The 24242-nt window shown below is 46.4% G+C and overlaps 1 protein-coding gene across 10 annotated transcripts in view; it reads left to right on the forward strand.

Moving 5' to 3' along the window:
• CPPED1 (calcineurin like phosphoesterase domain containing 1) overlaps positions 1–24242 on the forward strand; it is a 100763-nt gene that overhangs the window by 56722 nt on the left and 19799 nt on the right. For 5 of the 10 annotated variants that reach the window (XR_006212361.1, XR_006212362.1, XR_006212363.1 and 2 more), the window contains exon 3: positions 11327–11749. The exons of 1 other annotated variant lie outside the window; for it this stretch is intronic. Coding sequence is in view for 6 of the 9 variants with exons in the window: in XM_042971382.1 (XP_042827316.1) it covers positions 11327–11749 (423 nt within the window). In the remaining 3 variants the exon portion in view is untranslated. Of the gene's footprint in view, positions 1–11326; positions 11750–23255; positions 23401–24242 lie in introns of all 10 variants that reach the window. 4 more of the 10 variants (XM_042971380.1, XM_042971379.1, XM_042971377.1 and 1 more) reach the window with 1 other exon arrangement.

The raw sequence follows: 24242 nt of genomic DNA on the forward strand, positions 1-24242 counted from the left end.
CAGAGATATGTTACCCTAAAACCACGAATTTAGTACATTTTCCTCCCGTTAATGTAACAAATAATATTTCTAAGTATAGATAACCACATAATTATACCTTTACCAAACCTCTAATCAGATGCATTTAGTGTACTCGTTAGTTCACATAATACATTTTTCTTCTATATTATATTAAATTCCCTTGTAAGTATTGTTACCTATGGGCATAAATAATAGTTAGGTTCTTATGCTAACTGGTAAGAGCATTTTTGAAAAGAAGGAAAGACAAAATCTGGCAACACTGACAGAAATCTCAAATATATTGCTGGGAAGGTAAACATTGCAGCTGGGGAGAGAAGCGTGGTTGTAGGTCTCATGTGCTTCCGTGAGGACACGCATCAGTGTTGTGGAATAACTAGGTTATTGTGAGGTAACCTGAGATCGAATCACCAGTTGCAGTGTTATTTCTGTGGCAAATCCTAGTTGCTTTCCAAGCAGCCGGTTTATGAACAAACTTTTGCACACAATACATTTGTGAAATGAAAACTGTTCTAAGAGGTTTACAGATTTTTATAATTCTAGAGTCTTTCCCCTTTAAAAAAAAAAAAAATACTGCCGGCTGCTCCAAGGGGGATAATTTACCAAACACCAAATGTTTGCAAGTTAATACAACTGTATTTTAATGTTTTTAAGTACAGAATTATGGGGAATTCAGAAAGTATAGAGCCTCATCTTTATTGAGGAGATGACATTACTCCGCCCAAATGGAAGGCTTAAATAAAAATGGCTTTGACATCCAGAATCTCCTCTACAATTCCAGCGATTTCCCCGATGTCTTTGGCAGATTTGACAGTTTGGTCCAAGAATTTGCTGCTGTGTGCTCCTTGTTACCAGTGGCTGGAACGCCTGTCTGCTTGATTGGCCTGGATACATGTCAATAAGTCTGGAGCGTCCCTCTATTTGACACACTTTTGGATGTACTGACTCTACCTCGTGAACCCAGGAGTCAAGTTGTTTATTGTCAAAAGGCTGTGAGGGTTGTGCGCTCTTTGTCGTCACTTGGTCAGTGGTTCGTTGATGGTCCTTTGAAGACGGTCCCCAGCGTCGAGTGCGAGTGTTCTCCCTGACCCAGCGCCATCAGAAGCCTTGTGTGTGCATCCCTGAAGAAGGGACCGCGTCTGTCTCCTTCACACTGCCCCGGGCGCCTAGCCCTGTACATGTTGCGTCACTGCTCTTGACTTTGTTTTCCATTCACTGAACATAGACATAGCAGGTTTTGATTGCTGCTTTATACCTGGATGAATTAAGGCAGCACACAGTTAAGCAAGCAGTGGTGCCATGGTGACGGGATGGTGGCCGTGTTGAAATAATACGTTGGAAGTGCTGACCTTGGTGCCCTGGCATATAGAAACTCACTAATGATAGCAAGGGGGCACACTCATCACTGCTTGTTGCCAAAAAAGAGCACAGCTGGTTTGTCACAGAGTGAGGTTTAGAACGCCCGTCTCCCCGCTCCCCGAATCCGACGAACCCCCCGGAGACGAGCCAGTTCCCAGGCCAGCCCTCCGTGGCTGAGTCCCTGGCTCCATGCAGCTCGGCTGTGGGTCCCCATTCCCTCCCCACTGTGACTACAGTAAGTCCTGGTTCGCTCATCTCTAAATCATGGGAATAGAACAATGGATTGATGCTATGTGAACCCAAAATAGCATGGTACCAAAAAAAAAAAAAAAAAAAAAGGAAAGAAAGAAAGAAAGAAAAGCCTCTTTATGCTTTACCTTTGAAGTAATACAGCTCCCTTCAAATTAAACGTTTGTCAAGAATCATGTCATTTCAGAGCTGGTGAAGCGGGTGGTGAGTAAAATGCAAAACTTTTCATGCTCTTGCAAAGCGTCAGGGGCACTTGAGCTGGTAAGCAAATAACACCATCCTGTTTCAGGAGTAGTTTTGAAACAGGCAAGTTTTGTACTGGGCAGGGATTTCAGCAGGTGCCTCTTGCGTAGGATGCCACATCCATCCGGTGCACCATCGCAAGGGTGATGTGAGGGTCAGGTGGGATGAGGAGTACGAAGACGAGGCCAAGCCTCTGAAACTTTGAGTAGTTTGCAATTCCGTGAAGTGAGCAATTTGACGGGCTGGTGACCCGGCTGGGAAAGCTCGTGGCCTGGCTGTGAGAACGGATTGCAAAGAGGCACCCATGGGCCATCGCAGGCCTCCGAGAGGTAAGCTACAACCAGAGCAGAAGAAACATGGTCTTGCCTTTTCTATGATGCAGGAACGATAGGTAAAGAGGGATTTAAGAAGAGGGCAGCGGGTCAGCTCTCCTGGGAAGGGCCTGTGTACTGTATGCAGTTACTGGGGGTTAGGATTTTCATATAAGAATTTGAGAGGAAGCATTTTAGCCTGTAATAGGCACATGCTGCTACCCAGTGCAGCTTCACAGAGTCCGCTGCAAGCTGTGCCTTTAATTACCTCAAGTTTGCTACAGCTCCGTTAGGGAAAGAGACTTTAGGGATAGAGGAATGGTGCATGTGCGTGCGTGAGTGTGTGCGTGTGTGCGTGTGTGTGTGTGTGTGTGTGTGTGTGTGTGTGTGTGTGTGTAGAAGTTGGATTGCAGCTGGATGGAGAAGTTGCTGAACCTTCTTTCCTTCTCAGAAAGCCTGGACTGAAGAGGAAGGGTTCTGAGGTTGCTCAGCCAAGAACCCACCACTGGGATTAGGGAGAGGAGGGAGGAAGGGGGGGTGTTCTGTGCATATCCCACTGTCTTGTTAATTTCTGCATTCAGCCGATCCCAAATTAGACCAAATTCACATATATCTCCCAAGTGTCTTCACCAAGAAAATGCTACTGGAGACTGCTGCTCACTGCACTGCCCAGCCTTGGTGCCATGTGAAATACTAGGCAGATTCAAGCCCCTGAGAGCTGGGGCAGGCCAACAAGACTGTGCAGGTGTGAAGGGATCTGACCGCATACAGCAGCCATTTTCCAGATAGGTAATTCTTGCCCATCACAGACTAGTTCATTTGCCTCCCCTACACTGGCCTAGGCTGGGGAAATCATTTGGTTTGTAAGTAACTGCTCGGAGTGTGCTTATTCGAGCGCCATATTGATTTTGTTCTTTTCACCGCCCCTGGTATTGAACTGGAAGTCCACTCTGGATCCTGCCGAATGAATAGCCCATTTCGTCATCGTACTGTTTCTGTGCTTGCTAAAGTTGTCCTGCTATTTAATTTAAATTTTCCTGACGGTGGTTGAGTACATTAGCATCAGCTCTCGTTTGAGTTCTTGTGCCTACAGGGACCAGGGAATAGAGAAGTCTCATTTTCTTTAAGCAGCACCCTTTCGTGTCGATTTGCTACAGAGAAAAACATTGGTTTGCTTGTTGAAAAAAAAGAAGAAAGTCGTCTTACTAAAACAGTAAATAGATTCATAACACCGTTGAAATCTATTCGCAGCATCTGTTATTTAGACAGCCTCCACAGAGGAGAGGAAACGTTTTGAAGGTCTCAGAGGTGGATGGTTTTCATCAGTAGTTTTCTGGTGGATTTTTCCCATCACTGCGTTTGCTGGCCAGGTTTGGGATGGTTGAAGGGGAATAGAAACACACAGGTTGGCTGTTCATTTCTTGTTCTGTTCTTTTCTGTAGCCAGGTTATCCTCTCTGGGGCTTTGAGGCAGCTTCTGTTCTCCTTTCTCCCCAGAGGAGAAGACAAAATATGTTTATCGTGGTATTTTGTGGTGAGCAGGTAAGCACTCAAGGTTTGTGGTGTCGACCTGCACTTCTGGTAGAGATGTGCTCTCAGTAGAGCACAGTGTTATTTTCCCTTCAGAAGGTGGAGCCCTCATCCACTGTTGAATTTTAGAAGTTCTGTCTATATTCGGGATATTAATGCCTTATATGATACATGATTGGCAAATATTTTCTCCCGCTTTATGACACACAGGAGTTTTAAAAATTGTCATGAAGTCCATTTTTTTTCCTTTTGTTGCCTGTATCCATATTAGTACTTCAAGTTTTATGTTGAAAAAGAGCATTTGATTTTTACCTTGAATCTTTTTCCTCCCCAGTCTTTTTCCTATCAGTAAATGATATGACCTCCCAGTTGCTGAAATGCCAGGAATTATTTTTAAGTCCTTCTTCTCCTTCTTGTAACTCATACAACAAGGACTTCCATTGTTTCTACCCGCTAAATATCTTTCAAATATTTCTATTTATACCTCTCATTCTTCATTGCTAGTATATATGTAATTAATTTTTGTATACTGACCTTGATTCCAATAACCAAGCTAATCCCCCGCCCCCCTTATTAATCTAGAAACCTTTTTTTAACAATAGATTCTTTGGAGTTTTCTACAGAGACAGTCATGTCTTCTGAAAATAGGCAGTTTTATTTTCTCTTTTCCAGTCTGTTGGGAAAGAGAAAATATTTCTTTTTTCTGGTTTTACTGCCCTGGCCAGAACTTCTAGCATGATGTTGTATAGAAATGGCAAGACCAGACACCTTTGCTGTGTTCTCAGTCAGAGGGGGAGAGTGTTCAGTCTTTTACCTTTAAGCATGGCATTAGCTACAGGTTTTTTGTAGCTGTGCTTTATCTAGTTAAGGACATTTACTTCTCTTCCAAGTCTGCCAAGAGATTTTATCAGACAGTGTATTTTAAGGCTATTTGCAAAGAAAGAAGATAATGATCTCTGCCTTGATGAGTAATGACAGTAAAAGTTACACATTCCATGGTGCCACATCATATCAAAAATTCAAAGTTAATGGGGCCCCTGGGTGGTTCATTTGGTGCGTGTCCCACTCTTGATTTTGGCTCAGGTCATGATCTCATGGTTTATGGGTTCGAGCCCCCCGTCAGGCTCCACACTGACAGTGCCGAGGCTGCTTGGGATTCTCTTTGTCTCTCTCTCAAAATAAATAAGTAAACTTGAAAAAATTCAAAGGTAATGAATGACATAAATACTTTATAATTATCTTTATAATGTTTTCTACCTCCTGGTTTTATTTTAACTACTTGCATTTAAAAATTTTTTTAAAAATGTATTTTAAGCACATCACAGGTTTCCACACTGCCCTCGTCAGTCCCATCCAGAGTTCTCAGTTAGCAGGTGTGTGCTGACATCGGGGTCCCTGTTCACTCGGTACCCCCTTTTCAGCAGGTGCCCCTCATCCGCCGTGGAGACTTGTCTGGAACAGTCCTCCTCCTGTCTTCTTTTTGTTTTTTCTTCAAGTATAATCGACATCGTGTTATGTCAGTGTCAAGTGTATAATATAATGATTCAAAAATTCCATGCGTTCCTTGGTGCTCATCGCGGTACCTGTGCTCTCAATCCCTTCGTCTCCTTCACCCGGCCCTGCAGCCCCCTCTCCCCCACAACCATCGGTTCTTTATATTTAAGGATCTTGGTTTTGATTTGTTTCTTTTTCCTTTGTTTGTTCACTTGTTTTCCTAAATCCCACAAATGGGTGAAATCATACGGTATTTGTCTTTCTCTGACTTATTTCACTGAGCGTAATACTCTCCAGCTCCATCCACCTTGTTGCAAATGGCAAGATCTCGTTGTTTTTTATGGCTAATATTCCGTTTTTATATACATACCACATCTTCTTTGTCCATTTGTCAGTTGATACATATGATTGCTTTCATATCTTGGTTATTTAAATAATTCTCCGGTATATCTTTTTGAATTAGTGTTTCTGTTTGCTTTGAATAAAAACCCAGTAGCACAATGACTGGATCAGGTGGTATTTCTATTTTTAAGAACCTCTATTTTTTGAAGAACCTCCATACTGTTTTCCACAATGGCTACACCAGTTTGCATTCCCACCAGTGCCGTAAGGGGATTCCTTTTTCTCCACATCCTTGCCAATACTTGTTATTTCTTATCTTTTGATTTTAGCCTTTCTGACAAGTGTAAAGTGGTAGCTTCATTGTGGTTGGTTTGTATTTCTGTGATGATGAGTACTCTTGAGCATCTTTTCCTGTGTTGGCCATCTGTATGTCTTCTTTGGAAGAGTGTCTGTTCAGGTCCTCTCCTCATTTTGAATTGGATTATCTGGGTTTTTTGGTGTTGAATAATTTGGACATTAACCCCCTTATCAGATATATCATTTGCAGCTATTTTCTCCCATTCAGTAGGTTGCCTTTTTGTTTTATTGATGGTTTCCTTCACTGTGCAAAAGTTTTTTTTATTTTCATGTGGTCCCAATAGTTTAATTTTGCTTTCTGTGTCCCTTGCCTCAGAAGACATATCTAGAAAAATGTTTCTATGGCCAATGAATGTCAAAGAAATTACTACCTTTGCTCTCTTCCAGGATTTTTCTGGTTTCAGGTCTTACATTTAGTTCTTTAATCCGTTTGAGGTTTATTTTTGTATTTGGTGTAAGTGGTCCAGTTTCATTCTTTTGCACGTAGCTGTCCAGTTTTCCCAACACCTGGTGTAGAAGAGACTGTCTTTTTCCCACTGGATATTCTTTGCTCCTTTGTCATAGATTAATTGACCATATAAGTGTGGGCTTATTTCTAGGCTTTCTATTCTGTTCCATTAATCTATATGTCCGTTTTTGTGCCAGTTCCATACTGTGTTGATTACTGCAGCTTTGTAATATAACTTCACTTTGGGGTTGTGATACCTTCAGTTTTGTTGTTATTTCTCAAGATTGCTTTGGCTCTTCAGGGTCTTTGGTGGTTCTATAGAAATTTTAGGATTATTTGTTCTAGTTCTGTGACGCTCACACAACCAAATGGAAAGATACTCCATTCCCATGGTTTGGAATAATAAATATGGCTAAAGCGTCCATACTACTCAGAGCAATCTGCAGATTTGATGCAGTCCCCAACAAAATAGCAACGTTTTTCACAGAACTAGAACAAATAATCCTAACATTTTTTTAATTCTACTTTTGAGAGAAAGAGAGAGAGCGGTGTGCATGGCGGAGGGGCAGAGAGAGGGAGACACAGAATATGAATCAGGCTCCAGGCTCTGAGCTGTCAGCACAGAGCCCGATGCGGGACTCAAACTCACGGACCGCGAGATCATGACCTGAGTTGAAGTCAGCCACTTAACCGACTGAGCCACCCAGGTGCCCAAATAATCCTAAAATTTTAATGGAGATTTCCTTCTTTCTTCTCCGTCATTTCTTGTGATTTTTCTTCCTTCTCCAAAGTCTCTTCTTCCCTTTCCCTGCGACCCTTTCTATCCTTCCTGTGAAGTGCACAGCCCTGCTTGATACGTAAGAAACTCATGGAAACTCGGTGTCCTTGGCCAGAGTAACATTTTTTCTGTTCCTGATGCTCGTGAGGTTTGGCTTTGGGCTTTGCTATTAATAATATGACTTCTTAGGAAGTACTACCTACTTTTAAGATATACTAGCAGCTATGTTAATAATACTAAGGGGTTATTGATGTCCTGACCCTAAAGACATTCTGGTACACACAGAAGAAAGCATGTTGAAAATAATGCAAGTGTTTTCCTTAAGCTTGTTGGCTTTTTGTAATCGAGAAGTTACTTCATCGCTTCTAAATTCTTACCTAAAAATTCTTTCTATCCCTGGGGAATGTTTTCTTTCCTTCAGAAATGATTTATTGATTGCTGTGTGCACACTTTGAGTCATGAGTCAAAAATGGAGAATTCAGTACATTCGGGTGTTGGGGTAGAGGGAAGACAGCCAGTGCTTTTGCATCCCTGTTTGTACAAACTCTGAAAATCGTGGTCTTGGTACGAATCCTTACGCTTGCCCTCTGAGGTATGGAGGTCACCATCTTCATTTCATACACGATGAGACCAAGGCTCAGAGGAACCAAGTGAGTCACCCAAGGCCACATGGCTTGTGAAAGGCAAGAGTCAAGGACCAAACCGAGGTGCCCTAGACCCCACCTTCATACTGTGCCTCCACGTGAGGAATATAGAAGGTTCTGGAAAAGCTTCATGAGAGAGGCTCATATTTGACTGAAGGGATCCAGGGAAGATGCGTTTCTTGTTTTTTGGGTTTTTTTTAACAGTTTATTGGGGGTATTTGTGGTTTCCTCTAAAGCAGGATCCCTCCGAAGTTTGGAAACAAACATCCTATTACTGTGTCTAATTCACAGCTCTTCACTATAGATGGCTTGTAGGCAGGGTCTCCTTTCCCCGTTTTGACTAAGCCTTTCTTTTAGGTGTTTTTTTTGTGTATGGTCATTAGCTGATCAAACGTCATTTGTGTCAGTATGTGAAGGGTCGTGATGAAATGCCTTTTGAAAATCACGAATGGGAGACTCTCTGCATCCCAGTGCCTTATAAAGTCCTTGTCCTATGGATCAGGACGGCTGAGAGAAGTCACCCTGGAAGCTAGGATCTTAGTTTGTGACCAAGAGACTGTAATCAGAGGCAGCACTCTGAGCTGGAGCCCCAAGTTCAAATCCTGACTCCCCCACTGGTTGTCAAACCAAATTAATGCGAGTACAGCCCTTAAAACAGTGCCTGATGCATATAGTAAGTGCCAGATAAGTATCCCCAAGTCTGCATGAATGGAAAGAAGAGAACATTCGTGGTGGCTTTGGGGTTTTTAGGAAACCGGTTAAGGAAAGATTGGCGCTGGTTTATGGAGTTCCTTTGAAATGGTTTATCACGTTCAAGATCATAAAGGAGTCATCCTCCCTGTTTGTTGAGGTAGGAAAAGAACTGAACAATGGGGTCTTAGAGGGGGTTATGTATAGTCAACACAGATGTCCACAGTCCAGGTTTAGCCAAACAAGCAATGTCAGTCCCTTTAAACCAGGAGACCCAGGACCAGTCCAGAAGAGCGAGGAGGCAGACATTGGTTGTAAGCTAATGCCCAGCACCACCAAGGGAGGGCCTTCCTGGTCCCTGGTGCCAGGCAGGACCTGCTTCTCCCCTGAAGAACTCCTCCTGTGGCAGTCAGCCAGCTCACCTCTTCCCCAAACCAATTCCCCTCATCCCAGAAATTGGGACTGCTTCAAAATGCAGCTGCTTGACTGGGATGCAGCTGACAAAATATAGCTCCTGGATCTTCTTTAAACCTTAGGATCCTGGAACTAAAATCACCTTTAAAAAAAACAAAAAAACACTTTTCTTTCTTTAAATAAAAATGGAAACTAGTATATGTAAGCTTGGAAAAAGGAAGGAAGGAAGGAAGGAAGGAAGGAAGGAAGGAAGGAAGGAAGGAACTTTTAAAACGTAGTATAAAGGATTTTAAACTGAATGTGGAAGTCTCCCTCCCTCCCTACTTGTTTCCCAGATTTAACCAGAGTTAATAGTTTTCTTTACGTCTTTGGAGAAGTTTCGTCCACCATATGTGAATATGTGTTAGCCTTTTAAAAATTGACATGTGACTTTTTCCTCCATGTGTTTACTTAATATATTAATGATCTTTCTGTTGCGTCAGTGTAGATCTGCCTCTTTATTTACTTTTTATTTATTTTATTAGAATGAATTATAAAGCTGTTTCAGTGAGATAGGGAAATTCTGAACTTACCCATCCCAACAACATCGCTAAAATTAAATGCACACCAAACTTGGCATAGTCACAAGGAGAAACGGAACAGGTGACAGTTACAGTGGAGACTTAACCAAGTCTCTGAAAGTGACACGGATCAGCAGGCCAAAAGCAAGGAGTCATGAATGGCACCGGAGATTCGAATCACACCTTGACCAAGTTTGGTGGCAATGCGCGGAGCCCCATATTCCGCAGTTAGAGAGTGCACATTCTTTCCAAGCTCACACGGGAGACTGAGAAAAACTGGCATCTAGTCGGCTGTAAAGGAAATCTTGGTACTGCTAATTTCTTGTAGTTGGAACTTCTGAAACGGTTTTCTCTCTTGCCTCTATTTCTCTCTCGAGTCTGTTTCTTCCCATTCCTGCGTCACGCCTGCCTATTTTATGGCCCTCTAGCCTGAATTCCTCTCTGCATTTGGTCCTCCTTCTTAGCTGCAGTCACTTTGTAGAGATCCTTTTGCCTGCTTTTAAATTCATCACGGACACAGAATGTCGGGTATAGTTTTTGTCTGCTCATGGCAAGGTTTTTCAGGTGCATTTTCGCCATCCCTGGGGAAGCTGGCCGCTGTTTTCTCTCATTGTTTTCCTTACGCATAGTATTGAGTGTGTTCCTCAGGACGAACGTGGTACAGGAATTCTGTCGTTCACCCACTTTGCCTTCCTCAGTAACGCTTCACAACACGTGATACGGATGGTGTTGCGCCTGTCATCTGCTGGATCGCTTGTCTGACTCCCCTGTTGGGAGGGAAAGATTCGTGTCTCTTTGGCTCACGGCCTGCCCCGGTAACGAAATCGGTGCCTTACACATAGTACTCAATAAATATTTGTTGCATGAATTAGCACAGAGGGGCTCAGGAAACCAAACCTAACAAAAACAACCAAAACCAGATCCAGAATGGCATTGGTCATTTCAAATCCTGTTCATTAAAGTATTAATACATTATGGCAGGAAGTGGGAAAACCAGGAATGTGAAGGAGGGTTCCCACTTACTTGACAACTCTCTGTCCAAATCATCATCTCCATACTGAATCCTGTGTGTCTGGGGTAGGACGGAGTGAGACACAATATTTAAGACATCGAGGGGTGCCCAGGTGGCTCAGTTGGCTAAACCTTCAACTTCGGCCCAGGTCCTATCTCACAGTTTGTGAGTTCAAGCCCCACATCCAGCTCTGTACTGACAGCTCACAGTCTGGAGCCTGCTTCGGATTCTGTGTCTCCCTTTTCTCTCTGCCCCGCCCCTGCACGCACTCTGTCTCTCTCTCAAAAATAAACGAACGTCAAAAAATTTTTAAAAAGACATTGAGCCCGTGCCCTTTTTCACACTACTAGTAGGATATAAAGTACCTCTTCCCCTGTATGGGGCATGGGGGAGCGGGGTTTGGCCAAATGCACAGGCCAGTTGATTTGTAAGAATTTTTCCGGTACAAGTGCTCACACAGTCTGCAAGGCCATGCGTACGGTAAGAATAACTTTAAGTAGCAGTTGGTTTGGGACTAGCTTTCAAAGCGTGCACACACGATAGGGGCACACGTGATGATCCATTGAGAGAGGACAGAAAAGCCACAACTGTTTTTCATCTGAATAAAAGAAATTAAGCCTCACTAATATTTAATATTAGAATAACTCTGTATCATCTCCCAGTCAGCAACATTGGGGCAGACGGCCACTTAGACTCTGAATTTCCACAGCGCCCTGAGGGAAGCGGGCCAGAGGTCCCGCCTCACTTGTTGATTTGCTTCTAACATACCATTTGCAGTTTCACGCACCTGGTTGCGTGTATTTCTAGATCGTACTCTCTTGTGTCAGTAAATGCATGAACCGCCACGGCCGTTTCAGACGTGACCCTCACTCTTGCAGGGACGCCCTGGCGGAAGGAGCAGACCGCGGACTTGCAGCGGGTGCTGGCCCGCGTGGACAGCGACATCCCGCTGGTGCTGGTCAGTGGCAACCACGACTTGGGCAACGCCCCCACGCCCGAGACCGTGGCAGAGTTCCAGCGGACCTGGGGGGACGACTATTTCAGCTTCTGGGTCGGGGGCGTCCTGTGCCTCGTGCTCAACTCCCAGTTCTGGTACGATGCCTCCCGGTGCCCCGCCTTGAAGCAGGCGCAGGACCAGTGGCTGGACCAGCAGCTGAGCGTCGCGGGCCAGCGCGAGTGCCAGCACGCCATCGTCTTCCAGCACATCCCGCTCTTCCTCCAGAGCATCGACGAGGACGACGACTACTTCAACCTCACCAAGTCTGTGCGCAGGGAGGTGGCTGACAAGCTCGTCCGAGCAGGTAGCGCCCTGGACCCCGGGGGCTGGTGGGGAGGGCCATCTAGAGAGGAGGCTTCCAGATCCTTCTTCCGCCTCACCCCCACCCCTACCCCCCGCAGCCTGGCAAGGCAGAGAGAGGAGGGGGCTTTGGACAGAACTGGGTTCTGACCCCAGCTCCACCGCTCACTGGCCTTGTGGCCTTGGACGAGCCGCCTGGCCTTCCAGCCTCGTTGTCCTCATCTGTCAAGTGGGAGTAGCAGAAGGAGGTCTCTCACAGGGTGGGTGTGAGGATTAAAGGAGAAGGGGCCTGTAAAGCATTCCAGTAGCCCCTGGCCTACCAAGTAGTGAGGTTGTGGCAGCTGCTGGCAGCTGAGGTTGGGGGTCCCGCAGGTGTGGGGTTATTGGGGTTGGACGGGGTCTGAGTGTGGCTGTACCGACCCAGGGAGAAGGGATGATGCCAGCGTCATCTCTTCTCATACCTCTGTGAAGCACCAACTTGCCCAACGGCAGGTGATCTTCAAGAGCCAGGCTTTACCAGTGTTGGATGTAACCCCGGGGAGTCCTGGGACGTGGGTGTCCTGGAGCCTCATCACTTTTCCTAGAACAGGGACTAAACTCTCCCCCAGATCGAAGAGACAGAAATGTATTTAGTCAGATTTAACCTGCTGTAAATGTTTGGCGAATCACGTATTTAACACGTGCGTGTGCACGCACACACACGCACACACACACACCGTGAAGCCCTCGGACGGCGTACTGGTCCGCACACCTCCTTCTCTCCTCCCTGCAGCACCTGTAGTGTTTCTGTCCTGTGAAATGGGTCGTCCCAAGCCGATTCCCTGCATGACCAGTGACGGCAGGATTCCGGTTTTGACAACTGTTGTGTCTCTTGTTTTGGTTTTAATGCCTCCTTTCAGATCTTTCCAGAGTGTACTTCGTCAAATGCTTCTAAAATTTGAATACATCACTTGTTTGTTAGGAGATAGGGAGAGGGAGGTGGCGGCCTGACCCCATAGCACACGTTCATTTAAAAAAAACAAAATTTCTTATACTCTTCTTTTCATCTTCGAGCATTTAAATGTGTTCGCATTTACTTGTTAAATGTACAATAGGCCCTTCTGTATTTTTGAGACATTTTACAAAAGGCTTGCATAATTGGAGACATTATCCAACTGTTCCATGGAGATGAAGTTGGAAAACTTCTATTGAGGCCTTTGAAATTTCATGCCATGCTTGAGTTGGTGCAGAAAACCATTTTGATGACAAGGAAATGAAGTGTCAAGATGGCATCAGCACCACCGTGGAGACTATTTTGTAACAGAGAATAATGTCAGAGAGAACATTTAATGCCAGAGAGAAGTGATTCCTTTCATATCAAATGTTAAATGATGTAAATGCCATCCCCGTGGCCGCTCTTTGTTCCCTGTTCCTGTCAACCACGTTCTTGAGTGGCGTGTGCACGTGCGGCCCACTGGCACCCCCGATGTTGAGACCTGTAGGCATTTATAAAGAGAGAGCCCACGGCTCTAACCAGGCAGCCTCCGGGGAGGCCTCCTGCCCACCCACCAGGAGGCCCGGAAGGCGGCGGGGTACTTGGGATGCGCCAGCCACCTCCCCCTCGGGCCTGCGGCCCCGCGAGCTCTCAGCACACCCCCAGCTGGTCCGGGTCTTGGAGTTGGGCTCCACTTGCCCCGGCTCACAGAGGTGGGGGTCTACCACCAGAATGCCCATCGATTGATGCAAAGCCCGGCTGAAACCCTCCCCTCCGCCCCGACGGCACAGTCTCTTCCCGTGGGCAGAACGACATGGGAAGCCACGTTCCAGTCAGGAGCTCGCTTGCTAAGCGTGAGACTGAGCAGAGGAACTAGTCTTACTCCAGCCTTAATGGCGTCAGGCTCTGGAACGCTGCCGGGTCCATCTCCGGTAGGGCCGCCCGGCCCAGAAGACTCCGGTATTTCCAGTGCCTTAACATCTCTCTAGACTGTCCACCTCTTGAGGCCACCATCTGGGCCATAGTGGCAGCTCTCCAGCCCCCCACCCTTCTGGCCCCCCTCAGCCCCAGGGCAAAGCCAGCTCCCCACTCTTCCCCATTGTCTCTGACTCTCCCGTTTCACTGGCCAGCTACTCCCCTTCAGCACCTTCTGCGTGAGGTGCCCCCAGCCCTGCCCTGGGTTCTTCCTCAGCTCTCCTTGATCCCAGCAGACTCGTTTGTGTTGATTTATCTCAGTCACCCGCTAGACTGGGCTCCTTGAGTGTGGGGGTGCTCTTGTGCTCATCTCTGCATTCAGGACGCCTGGCTCAGGTCAGTTCCTAGTCAGTGCCTCATCCGTGTTTGTAGAGTGAATGAAGGACTGACACAGCCGATTTATTTGCTTAGCACCCACTGTATGCTGGCCACAGAGACCAGGGTCGTGCTGTCACGGAGCTCCTGGGCATAGAGCTTTTCAAGGTGCGTTCCAAGGATCGAGCATACGTCCAAGCCTTTCGTTTCTGCGTGATGTCCTCCCTTGTTGCTGGCTTTCCAGGTTCATAGAGCAGCCAATTTCTCTCTTCCCACCTGGCCCCCCACTGTTCACACCAGGTACCTTCACGTATGAGACGGAGTCCTGTTGGCCACTGGCGTTAGGAACTTCACCTAAGCCTGCTTAACCAGGGAAAAGCAGAGACAGTTGTCCTTCCTGCTGTCACCTGTCAGTTTTAGTGGCTTACCAAGCCTGGCCCTTTCCTTTATGGCCTTCCACACACACAGCAAACCAAGGGCAATGTCAAGAAGAGATCCATGCCGGATGTGGACCCAGCTCAGTGGCAGGCTGAGTGATCTGCTTAGGGTGAAAGCATGAATAGGTTGTCTCTCCTAGGGAATGTGTGCAGCCATGACTCATGATCCCAGAGATCGCTCAGCTCACAGCATTGTAATTCTTGGACTCCTTTGGGAAAGCCAGAGTTCAAGTGACATTTCATAAGATTCATTAACTTCAAGACCGTGATCAAATTGGGGGTGATGCTGCTGTTTAATGCTGCCTCCAGCTTTTCCCCCACAGCAATATTATTCCCTCGTGCTATTCCAGTCTCCTTTATCTCCCTGAGTTAAAATGCCGGTACTCAAAAATATGTCAAAGGCTCATCAGAATATCAGGGTAGCTTTTAATTATGATAATTGTGTTGTTATAAAATATCCTTTTAAAGAGCACATCCCTCCTCAAACCACCATGGAGGTAAAACCCAGCTTCCTTCCAGCAAGCTTAATGAATAATTCTGAATCATTGTGTGGGATGAATAAATGATTTAATAACGAACATCAACAATCATCTCTCATTGTTGCATTAATTTTTCAAACGGGATGAGGTAAATGAGGAGGAGGGGTGTTACTATACAATGGGCCACCGTGTGTGTTGGGATGCGTTCTATGAATCCAAGCCTGCGAGCCTCCCCACTCAGGTTTCCCTAGAAACGGATGCATTCTGTTTCTCCTTTTGAAGCTCAGTGAAAAACCTTCTTTGTGTGGTACAAAAGCGTCGTCAACAGCCAGCGCAAATAAACAGTTATCAGGGCAGGACAGACGCACAGATGGGGAGCTGCACCCGTTATTTTCGGTCTTCCTTTGTACTGCCTGAGGATAATCAATTTCATCACATCCACGGGATGTAGAAATTGGTTTTCCCCTTAATTCACCTGATACCTAGTTGAGTTGCAAAGACAGATAGTAGATAATGAAATCGTGGTTGAACGCAACCACTGTCTCTGTCCCTCATGCCTTTTTCAGCAAAAGGTTAATTTGTGACCTAGTTAATACGGATTCCAATTTAAGAACTCAATCTTAAAAAACAAAAGTCTGGCTCTTTTAACTGACCTCGTCTCCCTTGATGTCTCGATACCTTTTTTTTTTTTCCATTCTCAACATAGAGATGAGAACTGTGTAGTAGGGAGCCCAGAGCGAATTTGGCAATTACGAAACATTCCAATAAGTTGATCTTTCCTGCAAAAGTTAATGAGTAATTTCACAGAAATAGTTTCATCTCCAGTATTTATTCCTTTAAAAAAAAAAAAACTGGAGAGAGAAAGAGATCTTAGCCCATAATTATCATTTGAAAATTTCAAAGTTTGAAAGAACAAAATGGTCGGGTTTCCAGGGTCCACTTTGTAGGAAAAATAAAACGTCTGATTCTACTCTGATGTCCTTCTGAGTTGTATTGAGATTATTTGTTTATGTCCTGATTCCTCCAAAAATGGAATCCCAGCTTTATTCACCTCTGTAAGCCCAGCCTCTGGCCAAAACTGTCATGTGGTTGCCCTGTCAATAAACAAATATTGGCTAAGTGGAATGGAATTAGATTTGATTCACATACTTATCAGCAGAATCATAGATAATGTCGATACTACCTGTGGATCAGTGTTGGCAAACTGAGCTTTGGATGGGAAATGTATCACGTAAAGCGGGATCTTGGTGAACTTTTTCTGCCAAGGGGCACACAGTAAACACTTTGGGCTGTGGTCTCCGTGGCAACCGCAGAGCTCTGCCTTTGTAGCAGTAACAGACATACATAAGCAAATGAGCGTGGCCCTGTTCCAGCACAACTCTACTTACAAAAGCCAGGTGTGAGCTGGCGGGTCGTACTTTTCCCCGCCTTTGGCTCAGAGAAATCTTCCTGCCCTGCCCTCAGACCGTGTCCACACCGTGCGTGCGTCTAACTCCAGCATGCTTCTGGTGACCCCACCGCGGCAGCTGCCTGACCCGCTGAAGGGTCCGCCCAGAGCGAGCCTCAGGTTCCTCCATGGAGGACACACCCAGGTGAGGCATGCCCCGTTGGAGGTCCCTGTGGGAGGTGACCTGGGGGCACTTAAGTCCAGCACTTGGGTGTTTATTTTAACATGTGTTTGAAAAAATACATAAGTGGCTCTTCAAGGTAAAAATCGTCAGTAGTAGCACCATTACCATGCGGGTAGGGCCGAACTCGTGGAGGTGGTGTAGGGAGAGCAGGTGTGCACCAGCGGGAGCGATGGGGCCATATCACAGCACAGGGCGGCAGGCAAGCTTGGGTTTCAAACAGACCCGGATTCAGATCCTTTGGTGGCCCTCCCCAGCTGCATGGCCTCACATGAGCTGCCCGACATCTTTCTGCCTTAGTTTTCTCACTTGTCAAATGGGGGCTCTGGTCCCAGCCTCATAGGGTTGGTGTGAGCACCAGATTGAAGTGACGCGGGGACACAGTATGTGCTCCACGAAGGGCTGTGTGTCATGAGATGACCCTGGACCCCACCACGAGCCCACAGCCGGCAAATTTGCTTGACGCAGGGTCTGGCTTTATCCATAGGCGGTGCCTCTCGCCCTGGGATGCCGGCGGGAGGGGCAGGGTCTCCTCGAGAGGGCGTGTGCGAGAATCTCCCCTCGAGGAGAGGCACGTGCCAACCTGACTTTGTAAGTGGCGAAAGAAAGCAATTAGCAACTCTTCTTCTAATACAAACTACGGGAAGTGAAGCTAGACAGAAAGTTTCTTAGCTCCTGGGATGTGCGGGAAGATGGACCGTGTCTCAAGGACTGTGAGATTTTTCAGTGCGGATAAGGAATACTTGCTATGTTTGCTTTTATCAGAGGCAGGGAAGCCCTCAACTAGATGGAAAAATTCCTTTGGAATTTAGTGACAGAATTTGACTCCCCATTACTTTTTCTAAACCAGTTGATGCGTTGCTGAAGACACCTGTGAATACACGCTGTCATAGGCAGGTTTTTCTGAATCTAGCAAATGTGTCCACAAGACAATGGCAGCCATCCCACAGTGCCCTTTGTTTAAAATGCATTTTAAGGGGCGCCTGGGTGGCTCAATCGTTTGAGCGTCCAGCTTCGGTTCAGGTCATGGTTTCACGGTTCGTGAGTTTGAGCCCCGAGTCCGGCTCTGTGCTGGTAGCACGGTGCTGCTTTGGGTTCTCTGTCTCCCTCCCTCCCTCCCTCCCTCTCTCTTTCTCTCTCAAAAATAAATAAACATTTACAAAATTAAAAAAAAATAAACTGTATTTTAAAAAAGGATCCTAGTGGTTGTTTTCTTAACCAACTCTCGGGGCACCTGGGTGTCTCAGTTGGTTTAAGTCATGATCTCACGGTTCGTGAGTTTGAGCCCCACGTCCCTGCCGACGGTTCAGGGCCTGGAGCCTGCTTCAAATTCTGTCTGTCTCGCTCTTTGCCCCTCCCCCCACTGGCACTTTCTCTCTCTCTCAAAAATGAATGAACATTTTTTAAAAAGTTTCACCAACTCTCAAGTGAGAACACATCACCTATCCTTTTTTCAGCGTCTGTAGAATCCAGAGTTTCTGGGGGCCTAGCAGCTTGAGGAAATTTACCCTCTTTAAGTTATATTTGGTCTTGAATTCATTTTCCCAGGTTGGATCTGTTTTCTGTTTTGATCAGTTCACCCTAAACCATCATGCTTTAGTCACTGGATGTCTGCACGTCGTTCACGCTAAACCGAGATAAGAGCCCAACTGCCGAAGCTGCATCTGGTGCCACGGGATGGGTTTCATTTCTCACTGTGGAGGTATCCTTAACAGTTGGGCTAATTAAAGTCGAAATCAAGTCCTGACTGTAAATATTTATAAATTGAGAATCTGGCGTGTGTAACTGTGTGCTGCTGGTTTCCAGAGCTAAGTCAACATTTACTCATTCAACAAGTAGCAGGGGCCCGGGGCTAGGCACCGTGGAGGGTAATGAACATGACAGACCGCGGTTCCTTCTGCGGCATGGTGGGTCCCTCTCAAGCTAAAAATGATAAAATCCTATCGAAGAACCCCATCGTGGCCTTTCAGAAACGCACAAGTGCATGGGAAGCAGCAGCGACTGTTTTAAGTTTATGAAATCAAAACACTGTCTCTTCTCTTTTTAGGTCATTTTTTTTTTTTTTTTAAATAGCAATGTCATTTTCACATGAGCAGTGGGATTCCTTTGTGAAACTGAAATATCCCTAGTTTAGCTAAACACTCTGACTTCCCATACTGGTTCTGGGAAGGTACTTTTTAGGTACTGGACTCACTTTCCTTTAAGAGGTATTTGCCCCCACCGTGGCCAACAATATAAGTGAACATTTAGAATACTGTTATTTAAAATAAGCTAGAGATTGCTTTGTTTTTGTTTTTGTGTTCTCATTTTACTTAACAAAAACATTGGCATGTTGATGATTGATTTAGAGGTGAAAGAATGGCACCCCTTTGGATAACAACGCGGAGGACCCTGTGACCTGTCCTTAGTACAGGTGGGCGAGCTGAGCACACACAGAGGCTGTCTGGCTTCTGAGTCATCTTTAAATTTAAATTACAGACACATGAGAAGAAGGAGAGGCCCTTCTCTCTGGTGTTTGTCTTACACAGAGCACTACCCTGTGCCGCACTGGGAGCCTCGGAAAGGAGCTCCCTGCAGTAACGATGCCCAGGTGGGAGGGGGCATGTCCAGGGCAGGTGCGATGCTACCTTAGCCATGAACCTCCTGCTGGGTCACCCTGCCTGGGTGCGGCCTTTCGGCCTGTGCTTGTGTCTCTCTTGGGGGGGTGGAGTCTCGCTCCCTCCCAGATGCCAGTGAAGACACCTAGTAGAGCAGCTTTTCTGCTGAGAAAGGGAGAGGATGAACAAGCTTCCTGAGAGCCATGGGTCATGTTCCATCTTTTTTCTTTTTTTAATCTTTATTTTATTTTTGAGAGAGAGCATGAGCAGGGGAAGGTCAGACAGACAGGGAGACACAAAATCGGAAGCAGGCTCCAGGCTCGGAGCTGTCAGCACAGAGCCCAGTGCGGGGCTTGAACCCACGAACGGTGAGATCGTGACCTGAGCCGAAGTCGGACGCTTAACCGACTGAGCCACCCAGGTGCCCTGGGTCACGTTCAGTTTTACACTGATGGTATCGTCAGTGGCCATGCTCATTGTCACCACAGCCCGCACAACAGCCCCGCAAGGTGTCCGTGTTCTGTCTCTGCTACTGACGGGCAGACTTGAGTCCAGGAGGTGGAATCACCTGTCCCGGTCACAGAGCTGTGAAGCAGGTAGTACTATGTCAGGTTTTTGTGGGCATCAGATAAGCTAATCCAGTTCCCTGACACAGTGTCTGGCTCCCGGCGGGTGCTCAGTCACAAAAGTGCCGTTGGGGTTATCCGTCTTACTGCCGTTAACATCATTACCCTGAGGATACTGTGAGTGACTTCACGTTCGGTAAAGAGAAGCGTAGGGAATGTATCTTCTCCTTTCCACAAGGTCACACCCCTGCCCACTGCTGGCTTGCTGGAGTATTGCCAGAGTCAGGACCCCAGAATTCCTAACCATGTTAGGCACCGTGCTATTCCTCTGCCCACCACACTGGAGTCCCATGTCCCCGCAACAGCCCCTGATGTGCCACCAGTGGGTGCTAGAAACCACAGGGTAACCAACCTCCTCAGTACTAGTTTTATTTCATAAGCCATTTACAGCACAATTAACATTACATTCGTGTCATAGTAATTACCACTCACTAAATATTACAGCACAGTTCTATGAGTGCGTGTCAACAGTACAGGTCCCGCTGCTCTGATTTTATAGACAAGAAAAGAGAGAGACACAGCTGGGAAGTGGCCGAGCTGGGCACCTGCCCCAGCGCTCTGACCTCTCAGCCATGCTGCTGTCGGCGTAATGAGCAGAGTGCGCATCGGGCACAGGTGTTGACGGCAGGAAAGCAAGGCGCCAGGCCAGCATGTGCTGGGGCCTGCCCACCTGCTCACCCCCACTTCCACTCTGCACCTGCCCTTCTGCGGGGGCTAACCCAGGAAGGAGCTGGTCCGCCTCAACAGGGAGGCTTGGAGCCGCACCGTCTGAGGGGTCCGTGGAGCGAGGTTCCGGGGAGTCCATCCGGGTGTGAGATGCCCCTCTGGCCTCGGCAAGCAGCGGTCGTTCTTCCAGAGTGAGCTTCTCAGCTCGTCCTTTGACCTTGAGCATGTGAATTATGCCTTCTGCAGACAAAACAGGGAGGGGTCCGTGCCACCCCTGTACCCTGGCTGGCTCCCTTGGGATACAAGTCCAGGGAGGCTCTTAGCTGAGGATCATGGGTACCAGAAAAAGCTCACTTAAAAAATGGGGACTGTAGGTGCCTGGGTGGCTCAGTCAGTTAGGCATCTGACTTGGTTTTAGCTCAGGTCATGATCTCATGGTTGTGAGATGGAGCCCCGAGTTGGGCTCCACACTGAGTGTAGAATCTGCTTGGGGTTCTCTCTCTCTCTCTCTCTCTCTCTCTCTCTCTCCCTCCCTCTGCCCCTCCCTACCTCGTGCGCATATGTATTCTCTCTCAAAATAAGTAAGCAGACTTAAAAAATTGTTAAAAATGTGGGGAACGTAGGTCTTAGAAAATTGTGATGAAATAAAGATAAAGGTTGATTTGAGACATTATTTTGCAAAAAGAGACAAATCATGGCAATCCATTTTACTTTAGCTTGTGTTTGCTAAACTGTTGTTTGTTGTTGCAAACATGCACCAACTCTTGGAATGCATAAGGAATGAATCAAGTGTAGACTTGGTTTCCTTGGTCTGAATAGACTAAAATAATTGTTCGACAGCATCCTGCTTTTGACAGCAGAGGGTCCTTTTTGCATGAGAGAAAAATAATTACAGGTTTCATCAGTTTTCCTAAGGGTCTGATTCTGAATCCTCAGTAATCTGATTATTGCCCTTCTCAGGAACTCCCGTGTGTACACGTGTGTGTGTTTCTTCTGCCACAGCCTTACATGTTGATGACTTCCCCTCTCCCGATTCTGGCAGTTCCCCAAGTGTCACTTTCATTGGCTTTATGAAGTCCCCTGTCTTTAGTATGATTTGTGATTCAACACAGAGGTGCCTCTGCCCGGGTGCACAGCTTGGGCATTGTTTGTTTTGTTTTCGTAGGGGCTTGGTTCATAAACAGTCTATTCATTAGCATTTTCTTGTTATTAAGAAATTCTTTCTTGGGGCTCCTGGGCGGCTCAGTCGGTTAAGTGTCCCATTCTTGGTTTCGGCTTAGGTCATGATCTCCCTGTAATTATATAATTGTAATTTGTTCGTTCTTAAAAACTGTGAAAGCAGACATTACAAGATGTTAATATTTGTTATCTGTGGGTGGTGGTATTATAAATGTTACATTATTTTTTGTACTCATCTGAATCTTCTAAGTTTTTCCAAAAATGAAAAGAGAATTAAAAGATTCCCTGTAGTGGTATCTAGATCGGGGTTAGCAGACTGTTTCTGTAAATGGCCAGATAGTACATATTTTACGCTTTGTGGGCCAACAGGCAAAATTAAGAGTATTACATAGATGGTTAAATAAACCTACCTATAGGCATTTAAAAGGCTAAGAAGCATTCTTGATTCCCACACCTTATAAGAAAACAGTCCCTGAGCTGTAGTTTCACAACCCCTGGTCCAGGTATGTAAGATCAGTCACCATTGACTCTTACATGAATAAGGATAATAGTTACAGAGCCATCAGTTTGTTTCAAAAAATTATGCCACTTAGCACTTTCCACATTTAATCTTAAATGTGAAAAGCTTAAGATCTGAGGGAGGAAAAGATTTCCTTTGTTTTTGACTGACCGTGTTTTGAGTCTTTTATTGACACACTCTGCCTCTGATGTGTGTTATCTGTTTCTCACTTCCAAATTGCCTCTGAGTTGTCATACAGACGTGGCCTGAGGTTACTGAGCCACCTTCCCCCTCCTCTGTGCCACTGCACTGCCTTGGGTCCACGCCTCGGTCCTACTGAATGCATGATGCTTGAGAAAGCAATTTCGCGAGCCGGAGAAAGGATGTCAGGAAGGTCACTGACAAAATAGTGCTCTAATAGAGTCCCACCCTATCAAGGAACCATCCTGGGACCTGTTGGAGAACAAGTGAAGTCTCTTATTTTGTAAGAGCTTCCAAAAGCCAGTTGATATAGTGTTTGAAAGTGGATTATTGGTCACCCCAAAAGGAGAGTTACTGTCCTAAAATGTATAGTGTAGTGTTAGTTCCTTTTGGCTGTTATGGGAAAGTCCCAACTCGCCCACTGCAGAGAGTAAGGAAGTTTCTTATCTCATGTCAGTAGAAGGCTGGGCATGGTTCAGGCTCTCAGCCAGGCCAACTCGGGGACCAGGATCTTGCTTTGATTCTCCTTGCTGCCCCCCACCCGCCACTCCACGCAGCCTTTTCCTCCGATTGAACTTTCTCAGATGGCTGCCATAGTTCTGGACTTGACATTCAGAAGTGAGAGGGGGCTTCTGAGAAGAAGCAGAACCTTTCCCAGGACCCCGGCAGATCTCTTCCCACAGCTTCATATCCAGACCTGGGCCACAGACCAATTCCAAGTTCATCACTTAGTGGCCGTAGGAGGACATTTACCACCACGGCCGTGACCTTGGCTCTGGGAGGAAGCCCATGACCTCCTGGAGGAGGATATTTCCCGGAACAAAATCAGGATTTTTTTCCATCAAAGAGAAAAAGGGAGGGGCATGGTATTAAAAGTGGCCAGCCGCGCCTCCTGTGGCAAGGAAGAAAGAACCCACGTTCACACCTTATTTCAGGGACAGTGCCGAAAAGCGTTGTGTTTCCAGCGTGCAGTGAACCTGTGCTGAGGATTAAACCCATCATCTCTGAAACTCACAGCGACTCCATGAGGGATCTGTTGGCATCCCTTTTTGAAAATGGAGGAAATGGACATTCAGGGAGGTAAAGTAGCTTGTCATGTGGCATTTAAGTGACAAGACATGATTCCGAATCCGTGCTCATTTCTCTGTCTCTGTCTTCCACCCTCTTGTTAGTAATAATCAGGCCTTCTTTGACGAGGAACACAGTAATTCTTTTGTAAGATCGGAAAATGCCGGAACTCTACTCCTCTGTAGGTAACACTGACAAAATGGGGAGTTTGGAATTTCTCCTCCAGGACACCTCCTAACACACAGCTTATGAGTTGCCTCAAGTTTCCTATACTCATTCACCGTCCATCTGTCCAACAGTCATTTATAGAGCAGCAGTTCTATTCTCTTCCTTCTGAGGATGGGTATCCAGTTAAATAGATTTGCCCTCTGTCCTCACAGACCAGTAGGGGATACCAAGGTGGGAAGCAAGAACCCGCAGGATGCAAGTAGGGGAATGTGCAAGAATCAGGAGGAAGGAGAATCAGCTTGTTTCAGCTGGGCCAGGATGCTTTCCTCAAGGAGCTGAGCAGGCAGGGGCTTGAAGGGTAAGAGCTCACCAGGCAGATGTGGGCAGGAAGGGGGCATTCAAACCACAGGACAGAGCGTGAGCTGAGCCCAGAGCCCCACAACAGCCTGGTGCGTGTGGACGCTGGCCTTGAAACCACTGGTGAGTAGAGCAGGACTCGAGATGTTTGGTGGTGTGTAACAGGAGCGAGATCCGGACCCTCAGGTGTTAAAGAAGCACGGAAAGGTTTTATGTCAGTCCGGTTTTGCATTTTAGAAGGAACAGCCTTGCTCGGTGTGTCCACGATGCACTTTTTTCTTTCCCAACCTGGATTTGTTCAGGATGCCAGTGGGACAGGCTGAAAATAC

This window comes from Panthera tigris, chromosome E3 (assembly GCF_018350195.1).
Source record: "Panthera tigris isolate Pti1 chromosome E3, P.tigris_Pti1_mat1.1, whole genome shotgun sequence".
NCBI lineage: Eukaryota > Metazoa > Chordata > Mammalia > Carnivora > Felidae > Panthera > Panthera tigris.